This window comes from Pocillopora verrucosa, chromosome 13 (assembly GCF_036669915.1).
Source record: "Pocillopora verrucosa isolate sample1 chromosome 13, ASM3666991v2, whole genome shotgun sequence".
NCBI classification, from domain to species: domain Eukaryota; kingdom Metazoa; phylum Cnidaria; class Anthozoa; order Scleractinia; family Pocilloporidae; genus Pocillopora; species Pocillopora verrucosa.
The window spans coordinates 14,647,748-14,674,533 of record NC_089324.1 but is presented as its reverse complement, the minus strand read 5'-3'; the positions used below and the strand labels follow the sequence as shown (position 1 = coordinate 14,674,533).

The 26,786-nt window shown below is 38.4% G+C and overlaps 2 protein-coding genes across 2 annotated transcripts; both read right to left on the bottom strand.

Moving 5' to 3' along the window:
• Positions 1-944: 944 nt before the first annotated feature.
• LOC131770752 (nuclear receptor corepressor 1-like) lies at positions 945-3,987 on the bottom strand. The gene is made up of 7 exons (XM_066160029.1): positions 3,959-3,987; positions 3,816-3,879; positions 3,657-3,714; positions 3,110-3,203; positions 2,642-2,696; positions 1,573-1,620; positions 945-1,055 (listed from the first exon to the last, which is right to left on the bottom strand). Exons 1-7 carry the CDS (start codon positions 3,985-3,987, stop codon positions 945-947), a joined length of 459 nt encoding a protein of 152 aa, XP_066016126.1.
• A 2,411-nt stretch (positions 3,988-6,398) lies between these two features.
• On the bottom strand, positions 6,399-26,663 carry LOC131770783 (mitogen-activated protein kinase kinase kinase kinase 3-like). Its single transcript, XM_066160354.1, has 32 exons — positions 26,381-26,663; positions 26,202-26,259; positions 24,740-24,830; positions 24,093-24,157; positions 23,668-23,723; positions 22,918-22,965; positions 22,654-22,696; positions 22,163-22,235; positions 21,658-21,709; positions 20,623-20,702; positions 19,643-19,705; positions 18,936-19,017; positions 18,378-18,521; positions 17,805-17,892; positions 17,433-17,488; positions 17,054-17,103; positions 16,831-16,906; positions 16,497-16,694; positions 15,628-15,690; positions 14,972-15,056; positions 14,687-14,769; positions 14,296-14,356; positions 13,941-14,019; positions 13,164-13,210; positions 12,442-12,545; positions 11,959-12,056; positions 11,253-11,339; positions 10,904-10,968; positions 9,806-9,898; positions 8,919-8,989; positions 8,516-8,571; positions 6,399-7,865 (listed from the first exon to the last, which is right to left on the bottom strand). Exons 1-32 carry the CDS (start codon positions 26,480-26,482, stop codon positions 7,775-7,777), a joined length of 2,508 nt encoding a protein of 835 aa, XP_066016451.1. The 5' UTR covers positions 26,483-26,663; the 3' UTR covers positions 6,399-7,774.
• Between the last annotated feature and the right edge of the window lie 123 nt (positions 26,664-26,786).

Below are 26,786 nucleotides of genomic sequence, written 5' to 3'. Positions count from 1 at the left end.
TTATCGACAGTATGATTCGTTGCATTTACATACATTTTATAGCGCGCTGACAATATACCTAGGGCGCAGTTTCTCACGCCATGTGCGTTGATTGAGCGTTACTTGGAGTTTTTTTTGCCGTTTTTACCGAGTTAGTAATAACGAAGGATTTTAAGCTGTGTGAGAAGCAATAACTTCGAATTGTCGCCGGATAGATCCTTGTCATTCGTTGCGATTATCCTGTACAAGAATACAAGGAATCTGGACGCATAGAAGTTGTTGTGTCTCATTTATTTTTGCCAAGCGTTGCTGGCCCCCTGCATCGTCATAGCTTAAAAATGGATTATCTTAAATTTTGTATCAGCTCTCGTTGTTTAATCTGTCTCTCCTCTTCTCCTCTCTTGATGCGTCCAATAGTTCACTTACAGGAGAGTTTCGCAAAATCCCCACTTACTTTACTGAGAATTCCCCACACGCTGGTTCAGTAATCTTGGACTATATACTTTCTCTTTATTCAGGCTTTATTGACGACAATTTAGCATTACACGTTCCGTTCTGCGATCTATCTACTCTATAACAATCCAATCCTAGGGTTACAAAAATGTTACATTTATTAGCAAAGGAAATCCACACCCAGATAGTAATTCCATGTGGGATTTAAGACTCACTCACGTTCTACTACGATTCGTGGGCACCAATTTCCTATCAAACATGGCTTTACTTGACAATCAAATTGCTAAGTTCCTACGCGCTTAAACATCCTGCAAATACCTAGTTTCATACATAACTGCTCGCAGAACTAATTAGATTACCCTATGCCGCTCCCAATTACAAGCTACTTTTAATTGTAACGTTAACTCTGTACTTTAACGGTAACGAGATTACAACTCCCTTAATACACCATTAAATTCATAATAAATCTAGCAAATCAACTTTTGCGTAGAAACATCTCACAACAGAGAGCTTTAGTGGGGCTCAGATGTGGTTGATGCTTGAGCCGCTTCCGTAGAAGTGCCCTTGGACTCTATTGATGAAGGCTTTAAGCCGTCGTCTTTGGCTTTTTCCCTTGCCTGCCACTGTTAATTGTAAAGCAAAAGAAAGTGAGATAAATGAATAAGCAATTAAATGCTTTTCTGCAGTACAAGGGATCCCTCTGCGTATCAGTTGGTCGAAGGAAGGAAATAATTTCGCCGTCAGTCGCAAGAAAAGAACACATACAAAACTTGAAGACAGGTAAGTACGCTTTTAAGGCCCAGTTTCACGCACGCATATTCCATTTTCCATTTATTTATTTATCTATTTATATATTCATGCGCTTGTCTATTTTTGTCACCGGAAGTGATCTGGGCCTGGGCGTGCTTGATTTGTTTCACCTCGCTCTTTGATTGGTCTGGAAAACTCGTGCCATCCCCTGAACCAATCAGAAGCAAAACATAGATCAATCGTGACGTGGCCTCTTGCATTTTCCCGCGCTTAAGGTCGGCTAACGTTAGTTCTTTTTACTCATTGAATTCTCACAGCTTCTTGTCATGTCTACCTTTGATCTGATTGGCCGTTGTGTGCCCTAAGTCGCTACGTTAACGTTCTACTTACCTTCTCGGGTTTGGTCATGTAGTAATGTTCTACACAGTCTGCTACAGTCTGAAAAACAACCGAAGGACGCTCAGTATCAAAGGAAATTTAAGAAAACCACGACGGCAACGGCAATGGGACGTCACTAAACAAAAGGTTTAATGAGCAGGCCCGGGTTGTTTAAAGGTTGGTTAAGATAACCCAGGGTTAGTGTGGAATTTGATTTCAGGTCTGTAAGCTTTAAAAGAAAATTCGGTTCAAATCTTTTTGCTCGGAATTTGATCATTGGATGTTCTAAAAAACGACCAAGGAAAATTTTTCCAAACTTTGATTTCTCTGGAGGACGTGAACGACGACGGCTAATTTTTCAAATTTGTATTTCTAATCTAGTGCTGTTTTCCATCTCAGTGATTCTGTTACACGGGTCTCAAAAAACTTTTCCTTGAGAAGCTGCCGATCGTGTTATAATGAACAGACTGCAGGATGTAAAATGCAGTTAAACTTGAATTCTTCAACTGATTAAAACTTTTAACTACCATTTCGATAAGCTTAATACAACAACTATTTTCGCTACGAATTGGTCCGTTGGTTACTAAATGACCGAATTGCATATTTCAGTTAAATTACCATATTTAATTGTCTATGGCCGATAGCCAACTTCAGGCGTGGCAACCTGAAGTTTACAGTAATGTCTTTGATTTGTATCAAAACTATATACCGAGCATATATGAAAATTGCTTCTTTACTGTATGAGATATTGCTCCGTTTCAGATTGCCAGCGGGCTATTTTCAAGAAACAAGCTAAATGACTAAATGATTATCGCGAGATTCGTAAATGAAATGCAAGTTCATTTTTCAACCGACGATGTCCACGGCGTCGCTCTCGTCGTTTCTTAAACTCCCTAATAGAGTTAACGGCTGATTTTAGATTCCTCACGGAAAAATAAATTTCTCACTGAGAAAAATTTGGCCAAAGCTAGCGTTTGAATCTAGAGAAATCTCAAATCACAAATTATTTAAAAATGTCATATTATTGTCTGGCGATCAGCTCGAACGGACCAGTTTGATAATATTTATAGGGCTATAATACCATTTCCGGAAGATGGTCAGCCACTTTGTTGAATTTCTTTCCATGAACAACCAATCTGCGAATAAATAAGATAACCATTTTTCAAAAATTAGCTACTCTGTTATCATGAAACAGTATTATTCTAAAAAGAAAAAACAGCAATACGTTTAGTCATACTCATTTATTATCTTACAGACCCTTGAAATCTCGACTCCTCGCATGACATGCGTGTTTTCGTTTTTTTTGTTTTGTGTGTGTTCTTCATGCGTGACTTTCCCCTCTCCACGCTCTTGCCTCGTGCTTTCCACGCGAGTAATAGAAACCTGCCCGTTGTCCATACACCGCGTTTGGCTTTTGACAATGCTGATCCGGCGTAACACCACGTTGGATACTTGTTGTATGTAAGAATAGCGTATGGCTTAACTCACGATTGGGTTTAGGATTTGGATCCTCATAGGGAACCAGGATTTTGTCACGGTAGATATTTACCCATTTGCAAATTTTTGGTTTGACTCTTCAGTCCACTTTTCAAAAGCCCTTCTTCTTCGTTCCTTTTCTTCGTTCACCGGGTCTTCTATGAGTTCTGCTCAATTAAGAAGATGTTAATTAATGAAATTCTTCAACTAATTAACAGATTTAACAACTATTTCGATTAGTTTTGGACAACAAATATTTTCGCTACGAATTGGTCTGACGACGCTGCGTCTATTTTTAGGCTGTTGTGAAGAGAACAGAAATTAAAATTTTTGCGGACAATAATTTGACACAAAGACTGTACAAGATTTATAATATTTTTCTACAATTGATTTTCTTCTTCGATGATTTTGTGACAACTTTTCTCTTTTTTAAGGTCTCGATGAAAACCCCTGAAATGTCGCTGAATTCTGGGCGATGTGGAGGTAATGTCTCACATGCCGTGGTACATCGCCGGTAAGCAGCTCTCATTGGAAATCCTCGTTAGAGATTATCATTTCGACAGCATTTCAGTTGTACTTAACTTTCCGTCGAATTTATAGCTGCAAATTAATCGCTATACCTTCCATCACTCTGTTATCAGCTGGAGTACAGACTCGTTTCACCGTCGCCCTTGATTCCTGAGATTGAAGAGGAAGGCAATAGGTTTGTTTAATTAAGAGTGAAAAGCATTGTTGAAATTTCAAGCAAAAGGAAAAAACGTGGAAAAAAAGCAACCGACATTGACGGCGTTTACTCTAGCATCTGTTCCTTCCAAGGATAGCCTTGCATCCTTTCGCTTCGTCCTATGCGTATGTAAAGAAAAATTGTTAGATCACATTTTTTAACTAGATCTGAGAAATGAACAAAGGAGCAACAGCTTACCCCCTCTTCTCTGGTTTGTTTCCTTCCATCTCGGCGGTTAAAACACTGAGGTTATAAACGAATGGCAATTCGATCACTGATATAAACCAAAAATCACCGTTTCACGTGATTTTTACTTCACATGAAATGTCACCAAAATTAGCATATGTCAAATTCAGCGTAAAAAATGCATACATTAACAACGGAATGTAATTGTTTAAAGCAGAACAATGGCTTAGCACGTGCGTTTTAAGAATGTGTACATTTCGTAGACGTTCTCTCTAGAATAACAACGTGAAATCATCAGAATTTGTGCCGTCCGAAAGAGGAAACCCCGACGGCAGATTATTTTAGTTTTCATTTGGAGCTCAACACCGCTCTAATACGTTATGCTGAGGTTAACTTACGGCGCCGTAAGAGACGGCAAACACATCTAGTCGTTCGCGAAATCATTGCACGTGACAGCGCGTTTTCACAGTGCGTAACATGATTACTTCGAGCCACTTGTAGGTTGGAGATGTCCTCACCGAAAAAGATAAAGCGACTTCGCGAAGGACTTTGAGAATTTTTTTCCAACGCTTAAAGTCGTGAGTACCGATGATCAAGATCACAAAAACGGCAAGAAAACGACACCGCTGCGTCGCCAGAGAAGCCGAGAGACGAAATACCTAAAAGAGGCCCCAGATTGCAGCAAAGGGCATCAAATGTTACTCAAAATTAAAAATTTTCCGAGGGAGGCCCCCGGGCCCCCCTCCAAGGGGGGGGGGACACCCCCTCCCATACCCTCCCCCGGCATCGCCTCTGCCCATGCAGAAGCCGTAAGCGCTTCTGGTGCCTGCCGCCTATTACAAAATATTCTTCTATCTATTGGAAATTCTGGCTATAACCCTGTAAAGTATCCCACAATTTTCAGTCAAAAACTTGTCTGAAGTACGGCCATCTCAAGCTTGTGAGACAAAACTAATACTACCTAAGGATTCTGTCACGAAAGAACAACGAACCGACGCCATTTATTCTATTCCTTGCAATGACTGTGACAACGAATACATTGGACAGACCAAACGTCAGTTTGGTACACGGTTAAAAGAGCACCAAAAAGCGGTTTTTCTTTGCAAAAAGGAAAATTCAGCTTTACCGGAGCATACATGCCTAACCAAACATACAATTAGGTGGGATAATTCTAAAATTATCACCACTAATCGGCGTTACCACCAGCGCCTTTGTTTGGAGGCTTGGCATATTAACTCCGCCAACGCTCCTTTAAATCGTGACGATGGCGGTTTGCTTCCTGACGCCTATTTACACCTCGTCAGAAAAAAGGCCGCTAATTAGTGATCATATAAAAGGACCTCTTGTTGCAGCGTTTAGATCAACCCTGATGAAGGCACTAGACAGGAGTGTGGAAACGTTGGGTCTATGAATTGTAACTTCTTCGGTTACATTCATTAAATCTGCAAACCAGAGTAGCATCAAACTATGTCTGATTGCCCACCTGGTTGCCGTGTGAACTTTAATATATACTACCTTAAGGTGCTATAACAACCAGAATCTCGACTGTATTGTGGTGTTTGTACAATGTCTTTGCAAGGGCCAAAAGGTTTGTTGGCTTCTTAATGAAGTGTTCAAAGCAACCAGTGATTACAGTTGTTTTATTTCCAAATGAAAACCGGAAACTCTGAGGCATTGTTTGTATCAAGCTTCCTCTGTCTGGCCAGTAATTGAAAGGTGACATCCATAGCTTTCATCTATACCTTAAATGTTCTTGAAATCGTAGGCATTGAGACATTAAAACGGTAAGCTAAGTCTCGAAAAGGAACATTAAGTCTAACTTCAATTAGGGGAATTAATGAATCAACACTTGAGACCGGCGGGAAACATGAGGAGACACTTGTATGAGCACAAAATTCAGTAGTTCGAAAGAGGGAGGTCAAGTGTAAACTCTTACTTTTTCGTCATCATTTTCGAAGTCTGTCTCTGAAAATCCATAGATAGTTTTTATGTACAGATAATCAAACGCAAGAATTCAAAGGACTCATGCGCTAAATGCATAGCAAGCCTTTACTCCTCGCAGCATTCTTCGCGCGCGTTTATCTCATCTCGTTCACAATTGGTCGAACTCATTTTCGTATCCAGAGCCACTCATCTCCGAACATTTGACCTATAGAAAAGGGTGCTTTTGGAACAAGAATGGGCTAAATTCGGTTCGGACATGTGACGAGGAGCAACATCTATATTCAGGGACCTCTTTAAACCACTACGCTCCAAACATTTCAGGTTTGTGCCATTTGGGATTCAACTGTTTAGCCCCCAAAAAATTGAAGCCGTGTTTTTTTCGAGTTAAAAAACCGACGGACGTGGGTCTCGGACGAATTTATTTATAGGGAGATGCGACCCGTACCCAGTCGTCGTTAGTCCTAAAAAGCGCGAGGGAGATGGGAAAGAATTATTTAGGTACATTAAATTGTTTGAATTAAGAACACTGTATTTATTTAGCTTTAAATTTAACCTGCCACTGCTATGTACAAATTACTGGTGGAGAGAAAACGTCCACTCTGAGTCATTGTTCGAAACATAGATGCAATATTTATCGATATTATACTAAAAATGACTTTAAACTTCTTTACACAACGCTGAAAAAATAAATTGAGTAGCGCACGAATACGCCATTACATTTCCAGATGTTTGGTATTGTAATTAAAAATATCATCATTAAAGATATCAATTAATCTAAACATTGATCTGAAATTGAACATTTTTCTCTAAGAAAGTATTCTTTACAATTGTACATTCATTAAAAAAGTGAAAAAAATTGTTATCCCTCTTTGTGAAATTGTTAATGGTATAATAAACTGAAATTATCGTTTAGCTTTCTGATTGAGAAGCTTCATATTGTTGTAATCTGATGGTTGTCCAATTAAGAGCAGCTTGAAGCAATTTTCGACCGAGCGTCCAGTGTAATTCACGATTGCTTCGGTTTCGCGATATTTCGCTCTGCATCGGGTCCAGAAAACACGCACCACTGTCTGAGGCAATCAGATTCAAAACTAAAGCCGATGGCGACTTGGTCGCTCGCTTCTTCCCGGCATGCAATCGAAGAGCGCTCTACACTGTTGAAAAAATGTATATTTGAGAGAATACAACAACAGCTTAACAATAATGTAGATTGTTTGTAACAGAATTTACTAACATGGCGTGATAAGTACTCAGCGATAGGTTTTAAGATAAAAATGTTTTCTTTGATACAAAACTACTAATCAGATGCAAAGTTTTCCTTCTTGTTTAGCAAAATGCTTTGCAAAGGAATCAAGTCCTACTGTAAAAACATTGACTTTTGTAGTGTGCATCTAAATATTTTACGATAACAAATACAATCGTTTCGCTTAAAACAACATTAAAAAAATAGAAAAAATTGTATTTTTTGTAAATAGTCTCTATACTGAGTCTCTGAGGAACTCTTCATGGTTTTTCGGTGTTTTTTCAATGCTAATTTCAAACTCTTAAGTTAGGCGCGATTTTTAGTAGGTACAATACAACAACTCATAATTTCTCAACCACTCTCATGTTTCGCGGGTTCGTCTAAAATCCTCTCAGAGTTTTCAGTTCATTAATAATTAAATAATGCCTCCAGGTTTTTTGTCTCTACATACGCCACGAAAAAACATAACTATTGGCGAACCCGTAATAAAAATTGCTTGCGACGTAAATGAATTCTAAAAAGTTTAACGTGAAATCTAGATTGGGGTAATTAAACACGAACTGCATGCTCCGCGCTCTGAAGGTGATTTGCCTCCCTCAGGGGTAGACACCGCATGTTTGAGCCTCTTCCTCCGGGGAAGACTACTTCTGTTGGTTGCGGTTGCTGGCCAGTATGTACAGATTGCACGGTGCATTAGGGTTGTCGGAAGGTTTACTCTCAACAACTGCAATGCTGTTTGGGAAATAAAATAACGAAATTAATCCTGTTTGACACAACTTGTACATTCAAAACCACACTTTGTCTTCCTTATTCTGTTGTCTTTTTCCTCTGTTTGCCAAAAGCTAACCCATAAACCTGTAAATGAGATTGCCTGAATGACTTTCTGCTGTCTAAGTGTATAAGTGACTGACTGAGGGACCCACGGACGAACAGACGAACTCACTTGTCATCTAATTCTCTGTCTGCCTCTCTGGCTGTCTGTCGGTCTGTCTGTCCGGCTGACTGGCTGTCTATCTATCTGTCTGTCTGTCTATCTATTGGTCTCTCTATCGGTCTGTCTTTCTGTCTGTCCGTTTCTTTACCTGTCTAACGGTCTTTCTGTCTGTCGCCCTATCTATCGGTCTGTCTATCTGTCTGTCTATTGGTCTGTCTCTCTACCTGTCTAACGGCCTTTCTGTCTGTCTGCCTGTCTGCTGGTTAGTCTGTCGGTCTGTCTGTCTTTCTGTCTGTCTGTCTGTCTGCCGGTTTGTCCGTCGGTCTGTCTGTCTTTGTTTCGGTCTATTTATCTAGCTTCAGGTATGTCGACGCTCTGAGAGGGTTGTTAACACGAGCGAGATCAGACAGTGCACGGATCGAACTGGCCGTAAGTAATGCACACCTACCTCTCGCATCCCAGCAGTCTAAACGTGCGTCGGGGATCGTTCATCTCGACATTAACCTTGAAGAAAAGGTAAACATGGTGAACAATAACCAAACGATCAAACAAACAAGCAAGCAGTACTCTCTAAACACAACAGATCAATAACACTTGTGTCACTTTCAGTCAATTTTACAGTTCTGTGCTCTGTTGCCTGACTTTAGAACAGAGAGGAAACTAGTTCGCATGACAGCGAGGTTGGTATCATAACGAGGTGAACCGCAGCCTCGCTCCTGTTCAAAGGCTTAGCAACTAAGAACAAGACCCTAAAACGGACTGTTCCATTCCAAAAAGTTTCCCATGAAAAGCGTGTCGTCGACAATGGTTTCCATTGCTAACATGGACTTAATAACGTCCAATCCTTTTACCTTTCCACTGTGAAGACTTCTTCCCTGCAACCCATGCTCATGAAACGCTAGAACGCTACCTTGTAAACAGACTGAAAAATAACAACAACGGCAACAGTGATTTACCTTAAACGTTTGCTCAATTACGATTTGATTGCACGTGTCTTCCCGCTCTTTACATTGGATACGTGCCTTTGCTTTCAGTTCTTATTGGTCCGTTGTGTTTTCTACGTTTGATCTGATTGGCCATTGCAATTGGCGCGGTGCCAAACACCAGGGCCCAGTTGTTCTTAGGCTGATTGGCACTAATCCAAGGTTAAATGTTAATCCGGGGTTCTTTAATTCTTTGTTCAAAAGCCTTTTTTGGATAATTTTCTCTGTTCTTATCGGAGCATCCGATCACCATATTGTAGACAACTTTCATTTTAAGCCTTCAGAATTAAAACCAGATTTCACACTAACCCTGGGTTATCTTAATCCAGCTTAGAACAACCAGGCTCAGGCCACCATGTCTAACAACATCGGACACAAAAAGAAACGCGGCTATCTTCTTCACAATAACCTTTCAGACCTTTCAACGTTTAACGTGGAAACTTGGACTTTCATCTGCTTTTTTTTTAAAATTATTATTATCACATTAACGAACAGATTCCATGCTGCCACGCGTCTGTTCAGTGATAGATTACAGATGACGTCAAAATTTGGTACGAACAAAAGAGTGTCACAGAAGGCAAAGTTGAGTGTGTCTCCGATATGTGTCACAGACCTACAGTAACATGGAATCTAGTTATTTTTTTTTTCTGATGAAAAAGCAAAATGTCTATGCGTCTGACCTTTAATGGATCAAACGAAAGAACCAATCAAACTGCGTGTATGATTCAGCTTATCATAAAATTGAAAATACTTACCAACAGATTCTGGCTTGATATCAAAATGTATTTCTGACAATTGTCTTCTGAACTGTTTCGTTTTGCCTTCCAGATTGACAAACTTGACTATTTCTGTTCCCACAAGTTAAACGGAAGATAAAATTTTAGCTGACATCTAATAGGCCTAGCACTGGAACGACGACAAAGTACGTCGCGAATATTCGGTACTGACATTTTCAGAATCTAATTTTGGTAATTTTTGACAGATCGCTGGTCCTATTTACACAGCTAGGTAGAGAGCTAAGAAATGCCTTGCTCAGGCAAGACAAGGCTGCAATAAGGAAATCAGTCCTCGTTTGTAGAGGGTTAACTTTTCAATCATGTGCCAATAAATCAAGTGCAAAGCGGACCACTCTAACGAAAGCTGCAGCAATTTCATGAGGTGCTATTAATTACGTGGTACAAGGTGGCTCTCAATATTAAATCTGAAATCTGAGGAGAAAACCCTTGTGTGCCACCATTCAAATGAGAGCTTCTGTGTAACACTTTCGTGTGGTATTGTTCATTATCCTGTACAAGGTTTGGTCTTATTTCTAGGATTGCGGATGAAAAGTAAGAGTGTAACCATTCAACAAGACCACTATGCTGTTCTTTCATCTCTCGCTGTTTATTATCATCACTTTGCCGAGCATTGTGGCGCATTTCGCGGGCCAATTTGCTCGCATGCCCGCGTGATTGATCCGACTGGTTTGTTGTCATTTTTTTTTTTTCAGTTTCTTGTATTTTCTCAACGCCCTCCAAAGTGATAACAATATTAATGCAGTTTACGTTCTTAGGCATAAATATGTTTTAGGCCATTCTCAGAGCAACGTTACACAAGAACCACGCTGTACGGTATAATAAATAATAAAACGACTCTGAGTCGGGCCAAAAACATATCTATGCCCGCAAACATTAACTCTATCGTTTTGTTATGCTATACAAGGTGGTGCTAACTTGTGAGTCTGTGCGTGAAACCCTAGAGTGTAACCATTTATATGAAAGCTAGTGAGCAGTACTTTATTGTGGTACTGTTTGTTTTCCAAGTTTTACGCAAAAGTAATTCATACAATCATTGTTACAAAGCTGAAAGGATACTGTTGAATGAAACAAGAACTGTATCTTTTTCCAAGTGGTCCACACTATCCACTTCAATTTTTTCCCTAAAATATTATACAAAATAGACGGTAAAACAAACAGTCAAAACAGTATATGCATTTTAGCAGAGATAACAACAATAATTGTAACAATAATAATGGTAATAGCAATTTGTAATGAAATAAATGGCTTCGTAGCTCAGTTGGTAGAAACGCTCAACTAGTATCTGGACATTTTCAGCCTTCTTTTCTGCAATTGCTAAAATTTTAGTCCAACTTTGGGGATCATTTCTTTGCTTGATAATGGTTACTGTAATAATAACAGTAATAAATTTTTTAGGAAAACAGACAAGTTTTCCTTACCTTCAGGTAGTTCTGTGAACCAATTTGATAAGGAATTCAAATTCACGCATTCAAAGTGAAGGCTACCATCGGCCCTACCGAGAGAACAGGATAAAAAAAGTATCATTAGCCCTTTCCACCCTAATATCAATATGCAAATTCTCCATACTGTTCTATTTACATTTCCTAAGGTGCTGACAAGGAGAATTTGTTAAACAATCAAGAGCTTCTTTGGCTGGTGATCATTTCTTTATTCTCGTGACCTTAACGTGTGATCCAGGGTGATATTGTACGGAGAAATTAGATGCTAGTCACCCTTAGGGGTTAAACAGAAAAATATCTCAGAAAAACAAGTTACCCCTTTCACAAATCAGCTTGATCGCACAGGTTTCACTGTATCATAGCGGAGCTCACAGAGCGTAGCCCCATAATTATACAAAATGGTAGTAGTAACCCATCAAGCCGAAAAAATTTGGACTTACGACCGTACGACCGTACAAGATGCTACTTTTAACGTGCGTGATCAACTGTACCGCGGGCACGCCAACGCCACGGCTTTGTCCAGAAGTCCAGTGGTCAGTGCACTAGGCTCCGAGTCGGACGACCCGGGTTTTAGTCCTGGTCGGGGCAAGGCGTTGTGCCCTTGAGACGTGCGGAAAAAAAATGCGAGCTCCGCTTCTAGGTTTGGCTAAATCTATATATTACTTTACTTACAATTCTCTGACTCCAACACATATCATGGGGTATTCCAGGTCTTGTTTCACCAGCGGTTCAAACAGTGGCGGGGGTGACGGAATATCCACATCATAGTACTGCCAACAGAAAAGAAAACATGAAGTAAGCGCTGAGGAGAAGCTACACTTCACTGTTTCTCTCGGACTTAGTTAGCCTGCGAGCAGGCAATCATTACATGCGCTGCAGGACGCGTGTTCCTCCGCTCGCAGGAAGATTTGAGACGAGTCGGGGAGAGGTTTGCTGGGGGTCTGGTTGATTAGTACCAGACCCCTTACAGACCTCTCGCCGGCTCGCGAAGAAGAGCTAATAAAAAGGACCTGCTCGCAGTCTAGATTTAAGTTAACATTGATTCTCTAGAAACTCAATCCTCACTCTCGATTCTCTCAAACATCGAGCAACGATGTTGGATTCGAGTTTCAAGACATTCGGGCTAAAAATCATCGAGGTCTACCGAATGATTACCTGCACTTTCATGAACCTTCCCCACGGCTCATACCACTGGTAGAGAAAGACACTCTTCTGCACCGCTACACAGAGGTACACCTGACTGTTGTACGGGTTATTTACTGTAAAAATAAAAATAATAAAAACAACAAAAACAGAAAAGATTAAGTTGAATTGTAAGGGAGCTATAAGCTTGAAAAAAATGGAATGTCATTGTGGGTCTGTTTAACAAATAGTGTCTACGTTTCCGTGCGTCTGATCAGAATTAAAATTAAACCCCAGACGACCTCAGAATGTGGTAAGACCAAAAGGGTGCCGCACGAGGTGCAGCCGAGTTTGCTCTTGCTTTTCTGACCACCTTCTGACGTCTTCTGTGATCTGTTACTATAAAAACAAACGGCAACATAGAAGCTATTTGTTTTATTAAAAAAAAAGCCAACTGTTTTTCATGGTGGCGTCATCTCTGTGTCTGTCCTCCTGAAGATCATAAGTAAGGTCACCGTGGTTATGTGAAAACGATCGATAATTGATCGATAAAGTCGCACGAATCTAATACGTCACAACCGTGTTTGAATACTATTACATTACACACCATCGACCAATGAGAGCGCACGCAGAATCACTTGTTTTTTGATAAGGTTATTAATTATCCAGTTGTGTAAGTGTACGTTATTTTCCGTTCCATTCGCCTAACGCGACGAGTACCTATGGATGTAAAATTTAACACGAGAATAGCTTACCAATACAGCACTTGGAACAACCTCTTGTTTCGGAAATTCTGTTATTCCTTTAGGAGAGAGAATTAAAGAAATAAAAAATGAAAATAGTGTACCCAATGAAGAGCTCTATAACTAGCTAGTAACTTCAGATACGGTAAGACAGTTTCAACTAGATATTCACAAAACGTGAAAGCTGAAATTGCGGGCTTTTATTGTATAAAATTGATTTTGAATACGAGGTTTTTTGCACAGTACTGGCCTGAAAACGGGTATAGATTTTGATAGTGATGGCCTTAAATCGGACACGATTTTAACCCTATACACCCTAAAATCAATATGCATATTCTCCATACTGTTCTCGAGACACTTCGTAAGGTTCTGACAAGGAAAATTTGTTCAACGATCAAGGGCTGCTTCAGTTGGTGATCATTTGCTTTATTCTCCTGACCTAAATTTTTGATACAAGGATGATATTATAGGGAGAAATTTGATGCCAGGCACTCTTGGGCGTCAAAGAGTCAACAGATTCTCAAAACAGGTGTAACTAAAAGAAGCAAGACCTGAAAACGGATATAGATTTTAGAGACCAGATCCGGTTGTTTAAAGAGTGGATGACGCAATCCACGGGGTAATTCTCTGTCTGGTGGATAGCGCAGTACGTTTCGTCAATATTCATCAGCTTGATGAATAATCCTTCCCCTCCCCCTCCCCCTCCCCCCCGGTTATCCTGACCCCCGATCCTCCCGGTCTCCGGGCCCCCAACCACCAGATTTCATGTTTGTTACTCAGAAACTCTACCTTGTGACTGTGGCAAAGAAAGCTTGCTGCCTATCGTGCAGTGTTTGCAGGCTGTGCATGTACACACAACTGGGAGATCCTACAAATACAAGTCACATCAATTACCATCTGATCGACATCTAACATCTCATAACCCTGTCTGTGTAGTTTCCAGTACACATGTGAAGAGAATAATGAAAATCATCTAGAGCAAGCACTGATTATATTTTGGACAAAGAGAGTTAGACTGGATTTTCTTTTAAAGCTTTCAGGTCTGACACCAGATTTCACAGTAACCCTGGATTATCTTAACCCAGCTTTGAACAACCCGGCTCTTATCATTAGGTGATAATAAGGGTTAGGTCGGGAACATTACCTTGAAGTGACACCATCACGTTTTGGAAAACTGACAGCCACGTACATCTCTTAGCACAAATCTATGAAAAAAGGCAAGAAAACTGGCGAGTGAATTATAAAGTTATGAATAATAAAAGGTTAATGATAATGATAACGATAAGGAATTTATATAGCGCTAAAACTATAAACAATATTCAGAAGCGCTTTACATAAGTTAAAGTTTTACACAAATTAAAAATAATAAAATATTCTAAGGCAATAAACATTAGAACTATTGAAACAAATTAAAAGCTTTCCTAAATAGAAATGTTTTAAGTGATATTGTAAGGAGAAATTCTGTCTTGGTCACTTATGGGAGTTTAAGGGTTAATGTAACTTCTTATACAAGTTGAGAATAGCCATGGTTCTACCTGTTCCATTTCTGCTTCATGTAATTGTTCACTGAAGTTCAGAGAATAAACACCTTCCTCTGCTCCAACAATGATGTGTCTCTCTATGAAAAAAATTCAACAAAGATGCTATTAAAAAAAAGGTAAAGCTAAAAGTATGTTAAAACCATGTCGTAGCAAAATTTCATGTTCTTCCAAAATGCAGACTTGGACGATCACATAAATTTTTGGAAGCATAGCATGAAACCACCTACCAATTATCAATAAAAATAACAGTAAAAACAATCAGAATAATTTCTGTCTCACCTCCTGTGCTAGGATTTACCCAAAGCCCAGTACAATAGATATGAAGTGGACACTCATTAAAGATCTTGGAAAAGCATGTTGTAATCTGCAGAGCAAAAATAAATGGGTAATTAAAATGAGCTCTTTCAGGGGGGTAGCCAGTGTTCTTGAAGGGGGGTCCCCCAAAAAAAATGTGTCAAAGAGAGGGTACTCACCAGATTGACATGACAACCTCCATGCTGTGTTTTGCCCAAAAGAAGGTTTAAAAAAAGGGGGGGGGTCCACGAGCACCCCAGGACCCCCCTGGCTATGTCCCTGTCTTGTGACAGCAGGCTTCCCTCCCCCCTGAGAATTTCTTATTGTGATTACATCCTACCCACAAAATTTACCAGAAAGTCTCTGACCCATGAGAGCAACCCACCACACCTTAGTTAAGCATTTGATGCTCCCACCTCTTCCCCCCCCCCCTCCTTGCAAAGAGGAGTAAACACTTCTCTGTCCCTATTACAATGGAGTAACCTTTTGGGTTCCCTCTGAATAATGAACAAGTTGGAGGAAAAATAACGGGGGGGGGGGTGTGATGCTTCTTTGCAATCAATTCCTTCCTATAATCAAGAGAGACTGTTCAGGAAGATTCCTTGAGACCACATAACACAGAAACAAAATTTATCACTCACAGAAGTTTTCTTGCCAGAAGAGAGTCTTCCTGGGTCTGATACTCTGGCTCCAACTGGAGGTTTCTGCAAATCAACAACATGCATCACTGGGACATCTTTTAAGAACATTAGGTTTTCAGTATTATTGTTTTTTTCCCTACACTGGACACTTACAAGTCTTCTTTTAGAACATTTTATCAACCAATTGTTGAATTGGAATAAATTATTGGCCATGTTTCATTTACTTTGCAGTAACATGTTGAGGACTGCATGAATGAAATGGAAAATTGTTACACAGGTCCTTTATTTTCAGTAAGAACATATAAAAGAATTATCTTTTGACACAAGGGGTGGGTAATTCACAGCTAATTAAATCTTAAATGTAGTCTGCAGGACCCTGGTCATGTATGATTATTGTATGAGTATCAATAGTAAAAGATCTTTTCTCGTTCAGTGGTAGTGCATTGGAACACCAATTCCAAACATGCAAAGTTCTATTCCTTGCACAGAACTCAGTTTCCTCTTTGACCATTGCTTACCACAATATGAATAAATAGGTGTTAGCTTGAGTTGACAAGGAACCATGAGTGCATTCTTTATGCCAAATGTTTCTCCAAATCCTCAGGTAAATGGCCCTTTCATAGAGTGTCTCTCATTTCCTATGTCATTTGCATTTCCTCTGTTGTTTGTATTTCTTACACTATTCCTAAGTTATTTCCAATCTTGTCATTAGTTGTTCCATTCTCAATGTACCATATTTGTTCACTTTATTTACAAGACCATTGGCAATGATGTTTAAGTAGAGGAGTTTGATTGAGTCACTAAGAATTAAACTTGTCATAAATATATTGCTGGTGCATTGGTAAAAACCACATTTGAGTACAACTAACCGGTGGGGGAATACTTGGTGGAGGGACTCTGCTGCTAGGCACTTCTATATCAGAGTATTTTCTTGGCTTTGGTTGAGATGATCGTTGGCCCCCCTCTTGTGCACTTACTACTCTTGACAGCTTCAGATGTACTGGCTTTGGAGGTGGAACTGGTTTCATGCTAGGCTGTGGCACTTGGTAATGAGAATTCCTGTTTAACTGTTGGGAGGAAACAAGGAATTAATTACAGAAACAAAATTATGAGATTACTGACAGGCTACTTGGATCTATGGCATTCACTTGACAAGATGTTACAAGAGAAGATCACACTGAAGTATGTTGAAGAAGATCAAACCTTAGGAGGTAAGGGTGGGGGCTCATCATCACCCTGGTCTTCACAAAGAACTTTCATTGTTCCACTGTCTTCACCACTGAAATAATGAGAGTACTGTTATGTCATCTTATTTCTATCAAATATGACTAAAAGTGATACCAAGTACATGTAATAACATTACTGTCACCGATCTGCATAAAAGACTTCATGTCCGTTGGCTTCACTATTAGTATAATAGTCTTACTTGTCCATGCTTATTTCTCCATTTTGTACTCCTGATGATCCATTCTCTGCCTATTGAAGTAGGTAATAAAAGAAAGAGATAAGAATGATATATTATGACCCTTAACTGAGTTTTAGATCATAATGAATCCAACTCCCAACCCCTCTTCTTTGTGGGAGATGCAGTGGTCCAATGGTTGGCAAGGTAACCTCCAGTTTGATGGGTTTGGGTCCAAGACTTTGACAGGTCATTGTGCTGTGCTTCTCTCCATCCAGGAGTATATCAAATGGGTACAGGTAAACTGGAAAATATTGTTCCAACAAAATACAAAAAAGAATGCAAATCCCTAAAATAAAACTCGTGCCATATTTTCAAGCAATACAGTGGGATGACTTTTTACCTGATGTTGTGGTCTTGTTTCTCTGCTTACCATTGGCTCCACCTGCACTCCATCTACTGCATGTAAAAAAAAATCCTCATAAGATAAGAGTTTTCACCTGAAACACTTGACACACCTACTGGGCATCATACCAGAGGGAGATCAAGGAATCTCCAATGAAAGGGGGGGGGGGGAAGGGTGGGGTGAGGAAGAAATTGGATTCTGTAAACAAGGATTTTTTTCTTTAAATGTTTCTAACAGACATTTTTAAGGACAAGGTTAACTGTAACTTCAGTGGCAGGTATATTCTGCACTTTTGTGTTCAGAGTAAGTATCACTTGAAAACTACGGTGACTAACAGTAGATTTAATTGAAGTTGTATGGTGCACTTACACTTTCCTTGAGATCCTGATATGCTGCTTCTTTCTAGATTTTTCTCAGGTATTTTCCTGGATCTAATTCTTGTAAGAACTTGGACATTCTGTAACATAATCAAAGATTATCCCCTGAACACTGCAGAATCAACTCCACATACAAAATACAAGTTAGTAACAATTTAATTGTCATGTGACTTGAATGGCCTTGCACACACTGGAAAAATGGTGTAAGTTTGATGGCCACACACAATGGCTAAAGCAGGGCTTGAAAAAGCTCCACAGCTCAATAAATGGTGCCACGAGAAGCTTGATGGAAAAAATGCATTGGATATAGGAAACCAGGGTTGTTGTTAAGCCCCTGCTGCCAGTCAAATTCACCGCATGAGATACAGTCAATCACCAGCTGTATTTTTGGCCAGCAATCGTTCGAAAAAAGTGCAACAGGCATCTGAGATTGTGTGCTTACAATTGTTCAATAACAAACTGTATCTTTGCACTGCCTCACTTGAAATTTCAGCTGGCAGCCTACTTTCTTTAGTACAACCCTGGGAAAAAGCAGCAGTCACATGACAGATCTTAATAATCTTACCTCATCAACTGGAGCAGCATCATCTTCGTCATCATCATCATCACCTGGTCCTGCAATATTCCCCTTATCTCCTTTTTTCCTCTTGTATGTGTCTAACAAGTCCTGTATAACTGCTCTGGTGTAGCCATGGCCACAAAATGGATGCTGTAACAGAAAAGTTATGTAAGATTCATGACAGAGAAAAGTGATCAAAAAACCAAAAAACATTTCAGAAAAATTGACTCTGTTACAACTGGAACAACTAGTTCATTTTCCACACTACTTGGAGCAAATTTCCCCATTGATAATGTACAAATTTGGTGCATACACTTTTTCCTTCAGAGATCTCTTTGAGACCAAGCATTGATTTTAAGAACTCTTGTGATAAACCTGCCAAGGTTACTAAGCTTGCTAGACTGAATTCAGATGGAAAATCAAAAGCATTTTCAAGCTTGCAATCATTTCTTTAATTCTTGAGTGAGGATTCAGCAGTGAAACCTTGGTGAGAAGTTAGATGCTAGACAAGTTAGCCACAGGGATTAAGCAATAAATAAAAACTTTGGAATAAAGTGCACTTACTGTTAACAATCTGTCTGCAGTGGGTCTCTTCTTTGGATTTTTCTGTAGAGCTGTCTTTAGAAAACTATGAAGTTCTGGGGACCTAGAAAAATTAAATGTCAAAATTTTTTTAAATTGTCAACGGACAATGGTGATGTCTAATTGTTCAGATGAGAGTAATAAATGGCCATGAACGAGATAAGCAGAATCATGGGAGGAGAGTGAAATTGGTAAGAGGAGTAGAAGGATAAGGAATGACAAGAATTTTATGGCTGTGAGAGGACAAGTGACTTAATGCAAAATATGTAGTCTGATTGCTGAGGAAAGAAAAAAGTGAGGTCATGTCAAATATGTAGTCTGATTGCTGAGGAAAGAAAAAAAAGTGAGGTCATGCTAATTATGTAGTCTGATTGCTAAGGAGAGAGTAGTCCTTGCCCTGATGAGGACTGCTGTCCATAGCAGTGTCTGACATTTTGACAAACTGTGGAGACCTCACCAAGAGTCAAAAGGGAAGTTGTTTGTCAGTAAAGTGTTATGAGTCTATTTTATAAAAACAGACAGGGCAGTTTTGCCATAATATTATAGACTGTGACATATTGGCAATATTCCCACAATCTTTTCAACCTGTGGACATGCCTACTTATATTAGACATGGATATCAGCAAAGAAGGTTGTCAGCACTAGTATCCTTGTCATTGCATGAAAAAGTTCACAATAACAATACTGACCATTTGTCCTTGTCTTTTAAAGTAGGCGGTACAAAACTTCTTTTTCCAATGTAATATAATGCCCTTCAAAATGAAAGAAATAAAAAAATGTTTTACTGACAGCTCTCAGTTGGTTTGTGGGCTCAGATAGTAGCTAGGAGCATTGCACTGGTATCACAGAGGTCATGAGTTCCAATCCTGTACAGCAGGGCGTGAAATTAACTTTTTTTCCTGATAGCCACTTGGCTCCTAAATTCTTCAAAGTGGTAGCCAATTCAAAAAAAGTTGGTCACCATTTTCAAAGACAAACAAATTTCTTTCTTTACGCTGTCAGCGTTCTAGATAGACCCTCCAAAATTAAGTTAAGAAAAAGATCTTTAACATGCTACAAAGTGGACACTCATCTAAATCCAAGACGGCGTCCAGTTATCCATCGAGATGCATGTGCTACGTTTTGGAAACAAACTTAACGAGGACGTTTGCCGCGGATTTATCTTTGCAAATCTTTTTAATTCACTAAATCTCTTGGTAAGGTTATGATGAAACGTTCTAGTCGCCAATTTGGCGACTAACTTTCAGGATTTGGTCGCCAAAGTGAAAAATTTAGTCGCATTGGTGCCTGTATTAGGCGCAATTTCACGCCCTGTACAGTCTTCAATTTTTTTTCAGACCTCATTTTCATTACTGCTTTAGTTGTTTTCATTACTGTGAAGATCACTTTTGTTCATTCAGTTTCCTAACTAGTTATCCTGTACCCAACTCCTGTTTTATCTTATAGATCATCTGAACCTACTATCCAAAGCTCTAGGGTTTGATTCCTCGAGGGGAACTCAGATCTTATCTTTGTCTTATGATAGCAATTCCGTTTCGTTTTTCCATCCCTTTATTGTGTTAGCTGAATGTTATAGCTCCTTTGCTAAGCCTGGCCTACATTGTAAGCCACATAAATTTAAAAATTTGAGGAAATATTTATCAAATGCAAGGAAGAGTTTTGAACTCACCTCATAGGATGTAAGTCAAACATGGGAGGTTGAAGCTCAGCTAGTTCAATGGCTGTTATGCCAACTGCCCAAATATCACACTAATAATAAAACAAATAATTGTTAAAGAGTACTGGTAATTAAGTTAAATCTCATCGTGTTGCTATCATGTACAGTAATAAACATCTGAAAGTTTTGGTGGTTCAAAGGAGCATTTGGTGTTTTTGTTTTGCTCAAGGAAATGGACAGTTCTCGGGCTGCTGGAATTCTTTGGCTAATTTTAATGGTTAAGCTATTTTTTACTTAAATGTGAAGAATATTCTCTCTTTACTTTACACTATTCTTGTTACTCCATTTCTTAATGAAAATCCTACATCATTCTTAGCTATAATATCTACACTGCATGTCTAGAGTTTTGCACAGTTGAAAAAAATAACATACAGTCAAGACACTACACCTAACCAATGAACCATTTCAAAACATGAACATGTGAACATGAAATGGAAAAATTAAATTTAAACAAAAAAAATTTGGACATTAAATAGCATGTTTTCATTTTTCTAGTGTTGAGAAATCACATAAGGTTAGAAAGACAGGGCATGAAAAACAAATTCGAGCAGAGAACATCTGCTTGCAACGAAGCTTGTAACAAAAAGAAGGATTGTGACCATTTCAAAAATTACGAATGTTACATGACTTTTTTGTATGTGACACATTTTCATCCCTTGACCATTCCAATTAACCCTTTAACTCCCAGATCAAATTTGTAATTCTCCTAAATGTTGACCATAAAATTCTTATAATGTTAGTTCAGAGAAGTTAGTATTGGATCAACTTATTATCCCCAAATTGATATTTTGCTATATTCTTATCACTTATCTGGTTGACATTGTATTGATATTGTAAGGAGAAATTCTGTCTTGGTCACTCATGGGAGTTACAGGGTTAAATTTTTTGTTTCCCATTGTCAGACTGACTCGAAGATGTTTGATGGAGATGGTCTTATGAGGGAAAGAACTTTGAATACAAGAGTTACTATGCTGTGACCATAAGTACCTTTAAGTCATACCCTCCCAGTCGCTCTACAGCTGCCATCTCTGGTGCCATCCTGTTATAGAGAAGAAATGTGTCGTGTAATAATGATCACAAATATGCAGTATGCTGCAAAATTTTAACTTTTTTCCTTATATCCAACATGGGGATTTTCCTGAGGTTTTCCAAGTATTTAACAATTTTGTACCAGCCTCCAAAAAAAGACTGTTCACATACCACAAAGATTTAATTTGAATTTATCAACACAACACAAATAGACGAATTGTGATCTGGCAAGTTTATGACCCTTTCACTCCCAAGATCTGGTCGTAAATTCTCCCCTCCAGCTGCCTCTTATTCCCTTGTAAATAAGTTATGAGAATTTGGTGTTAGATCAAGATAACAGCTTATACCTGATAAATTTAAGTATTCTTATCACCTGTTTGTTGGAGAATATATAGACAATGTGGGGAGAAGTTACATGTTAATGACTTCTAGGTGTTAAAAGATTAAGGACCAAAAAACTCACCAGTAAGGAGTTCCTATAAATGACTTTCTCTTTGTCATGGTCTCTGATATCCGGGCAGCAATGCCAAAATCAGCTATTAACAAAAAGAAATTTAATGTAAGCACAATGTTTTTACTTGAAAATTATATTAACCTTAACTCCCAAGATCTGATTGTGAATTCTCCCATCCACCTGCTACACATTTCCTTGTAAGTAAGTTACGAGAATTTGATGTTAGATCAAGGTAACAACTTCTACCTGATAAGTTTATCTGATTGTGAATTCTCCCATCTACCTGCTACACATTTCCTTGTATATAAGTTATGAGAATTTGATGTTAGATCAAGGTAACAACTTCTACCTGATAAGTTTAAGTATTCTCATTACCTGTTTGCTGGAAAATGTATGGACATTGTGGAGAGGAATTAGTTTTAAATCACTTCTGGGAGTCAAAGGGTTAATATGTGGAAGCTACACTGTATAAACAACGACAAGACCTGATATCAGCTCACCTAACTTGATGTTGCCTTGTGCTGTCAACAGGATGTTTGCACCCTGAGGAAAATTTTAAGGTAATGTAGATAAATATTACATAATAAATAAATTCTTTGTAATATAGCCCCTTCCCCCCACAAAAAAAAACAAACAAACAAAACAAACAAATCAAACAAACAAGCAAATGACATTCATTTTTGGATAAAAGAAGATTATGCCCTGTTTCTTTTCTATTGATGGAGTTTCTTTTTGTCATATTCATGACAGTGTGTGGTATCTACCTTGATATCACGGTGCATTAAGTTCTTCTCATGGAGGTAGGCAAGACCCTGTGGTACAGAGAAAGAGAGATTTTTAACCCTTTACATCCTAACATCAGTATGCAAATTCTCCATTCTGTTCTCTACACATTTCCTAAGATGCAGATAAGGAGAACTTATTTAACAATCAAGATTTTCTTTGGTTGGTGATCATTTCCTTTATTCTTGCGATCTTTATATGTGATTCAGGGGTAATATTGTAGGGAGAAATTCAATGTTAATCACTCTTAAGGGTCATGTTAAATCCATAAGTCAGTATCTATGTTCTCCATACTGTTTTCTTTATATTTCTTGCAGTTCCAACAAGGAGAATTTGTTTTACAATCAAGAGCTCCTTCATTGGTGATCATTTCCTTTTATTCTTATAACTTAAATGTTTTATTTAAGGCTGACACTGTAAGGAGAAGTAAGATATTGATCACTCTTAACCCTTTACCTCCCATGAGTGACTAGGAGAGAATTTCTCCTTACAATATCAATACAATATCAAGCATAGAAGTGATGAGAATCAAGTAAAATATAAATTAGAGGATTATTAGTTGATCTAATACCAAATTCTCCAAGTTGACATCAAAATAATTGTATGGCAGACAGTAAGGAGAATTACTAATGAGATCTTGGTAGTTAAAGGGTTAAATGTTCAAGAGGTCAGGGGTGCTTCTTTCTGGGGCCTTGTGTGCATGACTGAAATAAATTGGAGAAACAACCTACCTTCAGAGTTTCAACACTAATAAAAGAAATCTGAGGTTCACTGCATGGTCCAGTAACTGAATGGAAATTAAAACAAATAATAACTATTAATAATTTTTTACAGTAACGATTCCAGGGGGGAAGGAAATATTAGGTTTTTTTCCAGGGCAACTCGTCTGACACCAACATTCTGGCAATAACAAGATTGTACATATACGTTGCTAATCAGTAAATGGTATATACAATTTAGTTGTTTTGAAATATTTCTTAGCTTACTTAAACTGTGGTGGAAAAAAATCTGTATTTTCTGAAACAAAGCATGTACACCTTTATTACAAATTCCTGTGTCTACTCCTGATTAAAATATGATTTTTCAGTCAAGAAAAAGAAGCCAAGTGCAACTGATAGGTACATGACTTGAAAGTAAATTCATAATTATTACTGACCACAATAAATGTCCTGTGCAGATCCTGCCCCACAGAACTCCATTGCTATCCATAGCTTGTCTCTCCTAGAAACACAAAAAGGGTCATTTCACAATATTGCACTACACAACCTTATTGTGCATAATTTCACACAAATACTTTCCAATTTGAAGAAACTCTTGATCGGATCTTTGACACATAGTTACCACTTTGCAAAGCTGAATATCAGAAGTGAAAAACTTCAATCTATACCCTGAAAATGTGTTTGGCCCATCTAAGTTTAACCCTTTGACTCCCAGATGTGATCAACATGAAACTTTTCCTTGTAATATCCATACACTATTCAGCAAAAAGGTAATGAAAATATTCAAACTTATCAGGTAGAAGCTGCTATCCTGATCTAACACCAAGTTCTCATAACTAATTTACAAAGAAATGTTGAGCAGCTGGAGGGGAGAATTAACAATTGGTTCTTACTATTGATATCAACATTTTCTGTACTATGCTCTACACAGTTCTTAAAGTGCTGACAAGGAGAATTTGTTTAACAATCAAGAGCTTCTTTAGTCACTGATCATTTCTTTTATTCTCCTTACCTTAATACTTGATTCAGGGGTGATATTGTGAGGAGAAATTAGATGCTAGTCACTCTTAATTTCTATATATACCTGAGATAGCTGCCTATGTACTGAATGATATTTGGATGCTGACAGTTTTGCATCATGGCAATTTCTTGCTGAATCAGTTCAAAATCATCACCTGGAAAAATCAGAACAAGAAAAATTCACTTTGATGACTTCCATTATACGTAAGAATTTTTCAAAATTGTAAAGTTTTATCAAGAACAGTCTATCTTGTCCAGCTTGCAGAGAAACAAATAGAGGTCAAATGACAAATGCTTATCAGTTTAAAAGTTAGCCCACGACAGGAAAATATTTTTTCTTCCAGGCATGATCTGTGGACCTTGTGCTCAAGCCAAATATTGTTCTGCCCAGCCCTCACATTAAGTCAGTGAGTACATGTATTCTTTAACAGGAGAAGCATAAAGAAATTATTTAATAGTTCTTAAACCTACCTTTGGTTCCCGTTAATCAGGTGCCCCCCCCCCCTCTACAAGAATTGCAATCGTAAAAAATTGGATGTGCAAATATCAAAGTTGCAAACATGAAACATCACTTGAGCAAAAATTGTGACACAATCTTAACTTACATAGTTGATAATGATTTTAAATCATTTGTGCATATGATGATTTTTCTCACCTATTTCAGCAATTTTCAAGTATAAAAATGAATTAATTTATACAAATAATAACAACCTCTTCCATCCCGGGAGGTTTCCCTTCTGAAATTCCTCAACGTGACTGAAGGTATTAGCCTAGTTTAGTAGCATACATGGAATTTCATTTGAAACATTTGCATGAAATCTACTTCTCAAAGTAAAAAAAGTCTAAGGAGAAATCTATATTAATATCAAAAATTTATATTGCCCTCATTTAAGAGCTTTGCAATAATTTTAGTCCCAGTCATAAGCTATAAGCAATCCTCCATCTTCATCACTTTAGAATACTTTCTCTGAAGTAGGAATTATGTTTGAATTACAGTGTGGCGACATCAAAATAAAACGCCTTTATATAAATGGCTTTTTAATCTCTAGAACGCCATTTAATCTGCATGTGTAAAATAATTCTAAATAATCAAAGTAACATTTGCTGTTTTGTTTTTGCAAACGAAATGGAAATTAATATTGATTTCACAATTGCATGATGTGAAAAATTTGCATCATTAAAGGTCAGGAACGTGAACGTACAACAAAACATCAGAGGAAACAAATCGATTTTATGATCAGTTGCAAGAACAGCGACTTATACATGATGGAAATGCAATCTGTGAGGACGATGTCATGATTCGAGAGACCGGTAAACCATCCAAAGGAACAAATTAGGTGACATGACATTTGCTCGACGTCGAAATTGAATACCCCTTCAAAAACTGAAATAAGGGATTACTTTAAGACTGTATATAATAAATTGTTAGAAGCCTATTCTGTCTGGTTTTAACACCCACCTTCTTAATACTGGAATCGTAGATATTATTTCAATTCAGGAAGAGTCATAAATCAGAGATTTCTTACCTGGTTCGACTTTTACAACTTTCACTGCAGCCAGTTCCCCTGTAGAGATGACTCTGGCCTAGAGAGAAAGTTTTCATTGCGATCAGTGAAATTGTAAGGCCGAACTTTACCCATGGCTGAAATATTGAAGATTAAGCCAATCAACCGTTTTAGAGAAAATAAATCAGGCGATTCCGAACCTTAAAAACGTCTCCATATGTTCCACCTCCAACTTTTTCGATCAAATCAAACACCTTCTCGGGATTTCCGCGAGAGATGTTGGCACGAAGCGGAACGCTCATGGTGTTTTGTTTGTCTAATGCTTCGCCAAGTTCACTGAAAACATCACGTCCACTCCTATATTGATTCACCAGGAGCGCTGAAAGCGGTTAAACCATCGTCAAGTCTACGAAAATCGTGAATTCTACGGAAGAGAAGTGTCGAATCAATTGCTCATATCCGCTTCACATACCCACTGCATTCCTGCAGGAACACGAGTAATTCCGGGAACTGAGCCGAGTAGTTATCGACGGAAAACTAACACCACGAGTAATTTACGACTACATATCGTTATTATTGTAACGCCATATACAGGCTTGGCTACTC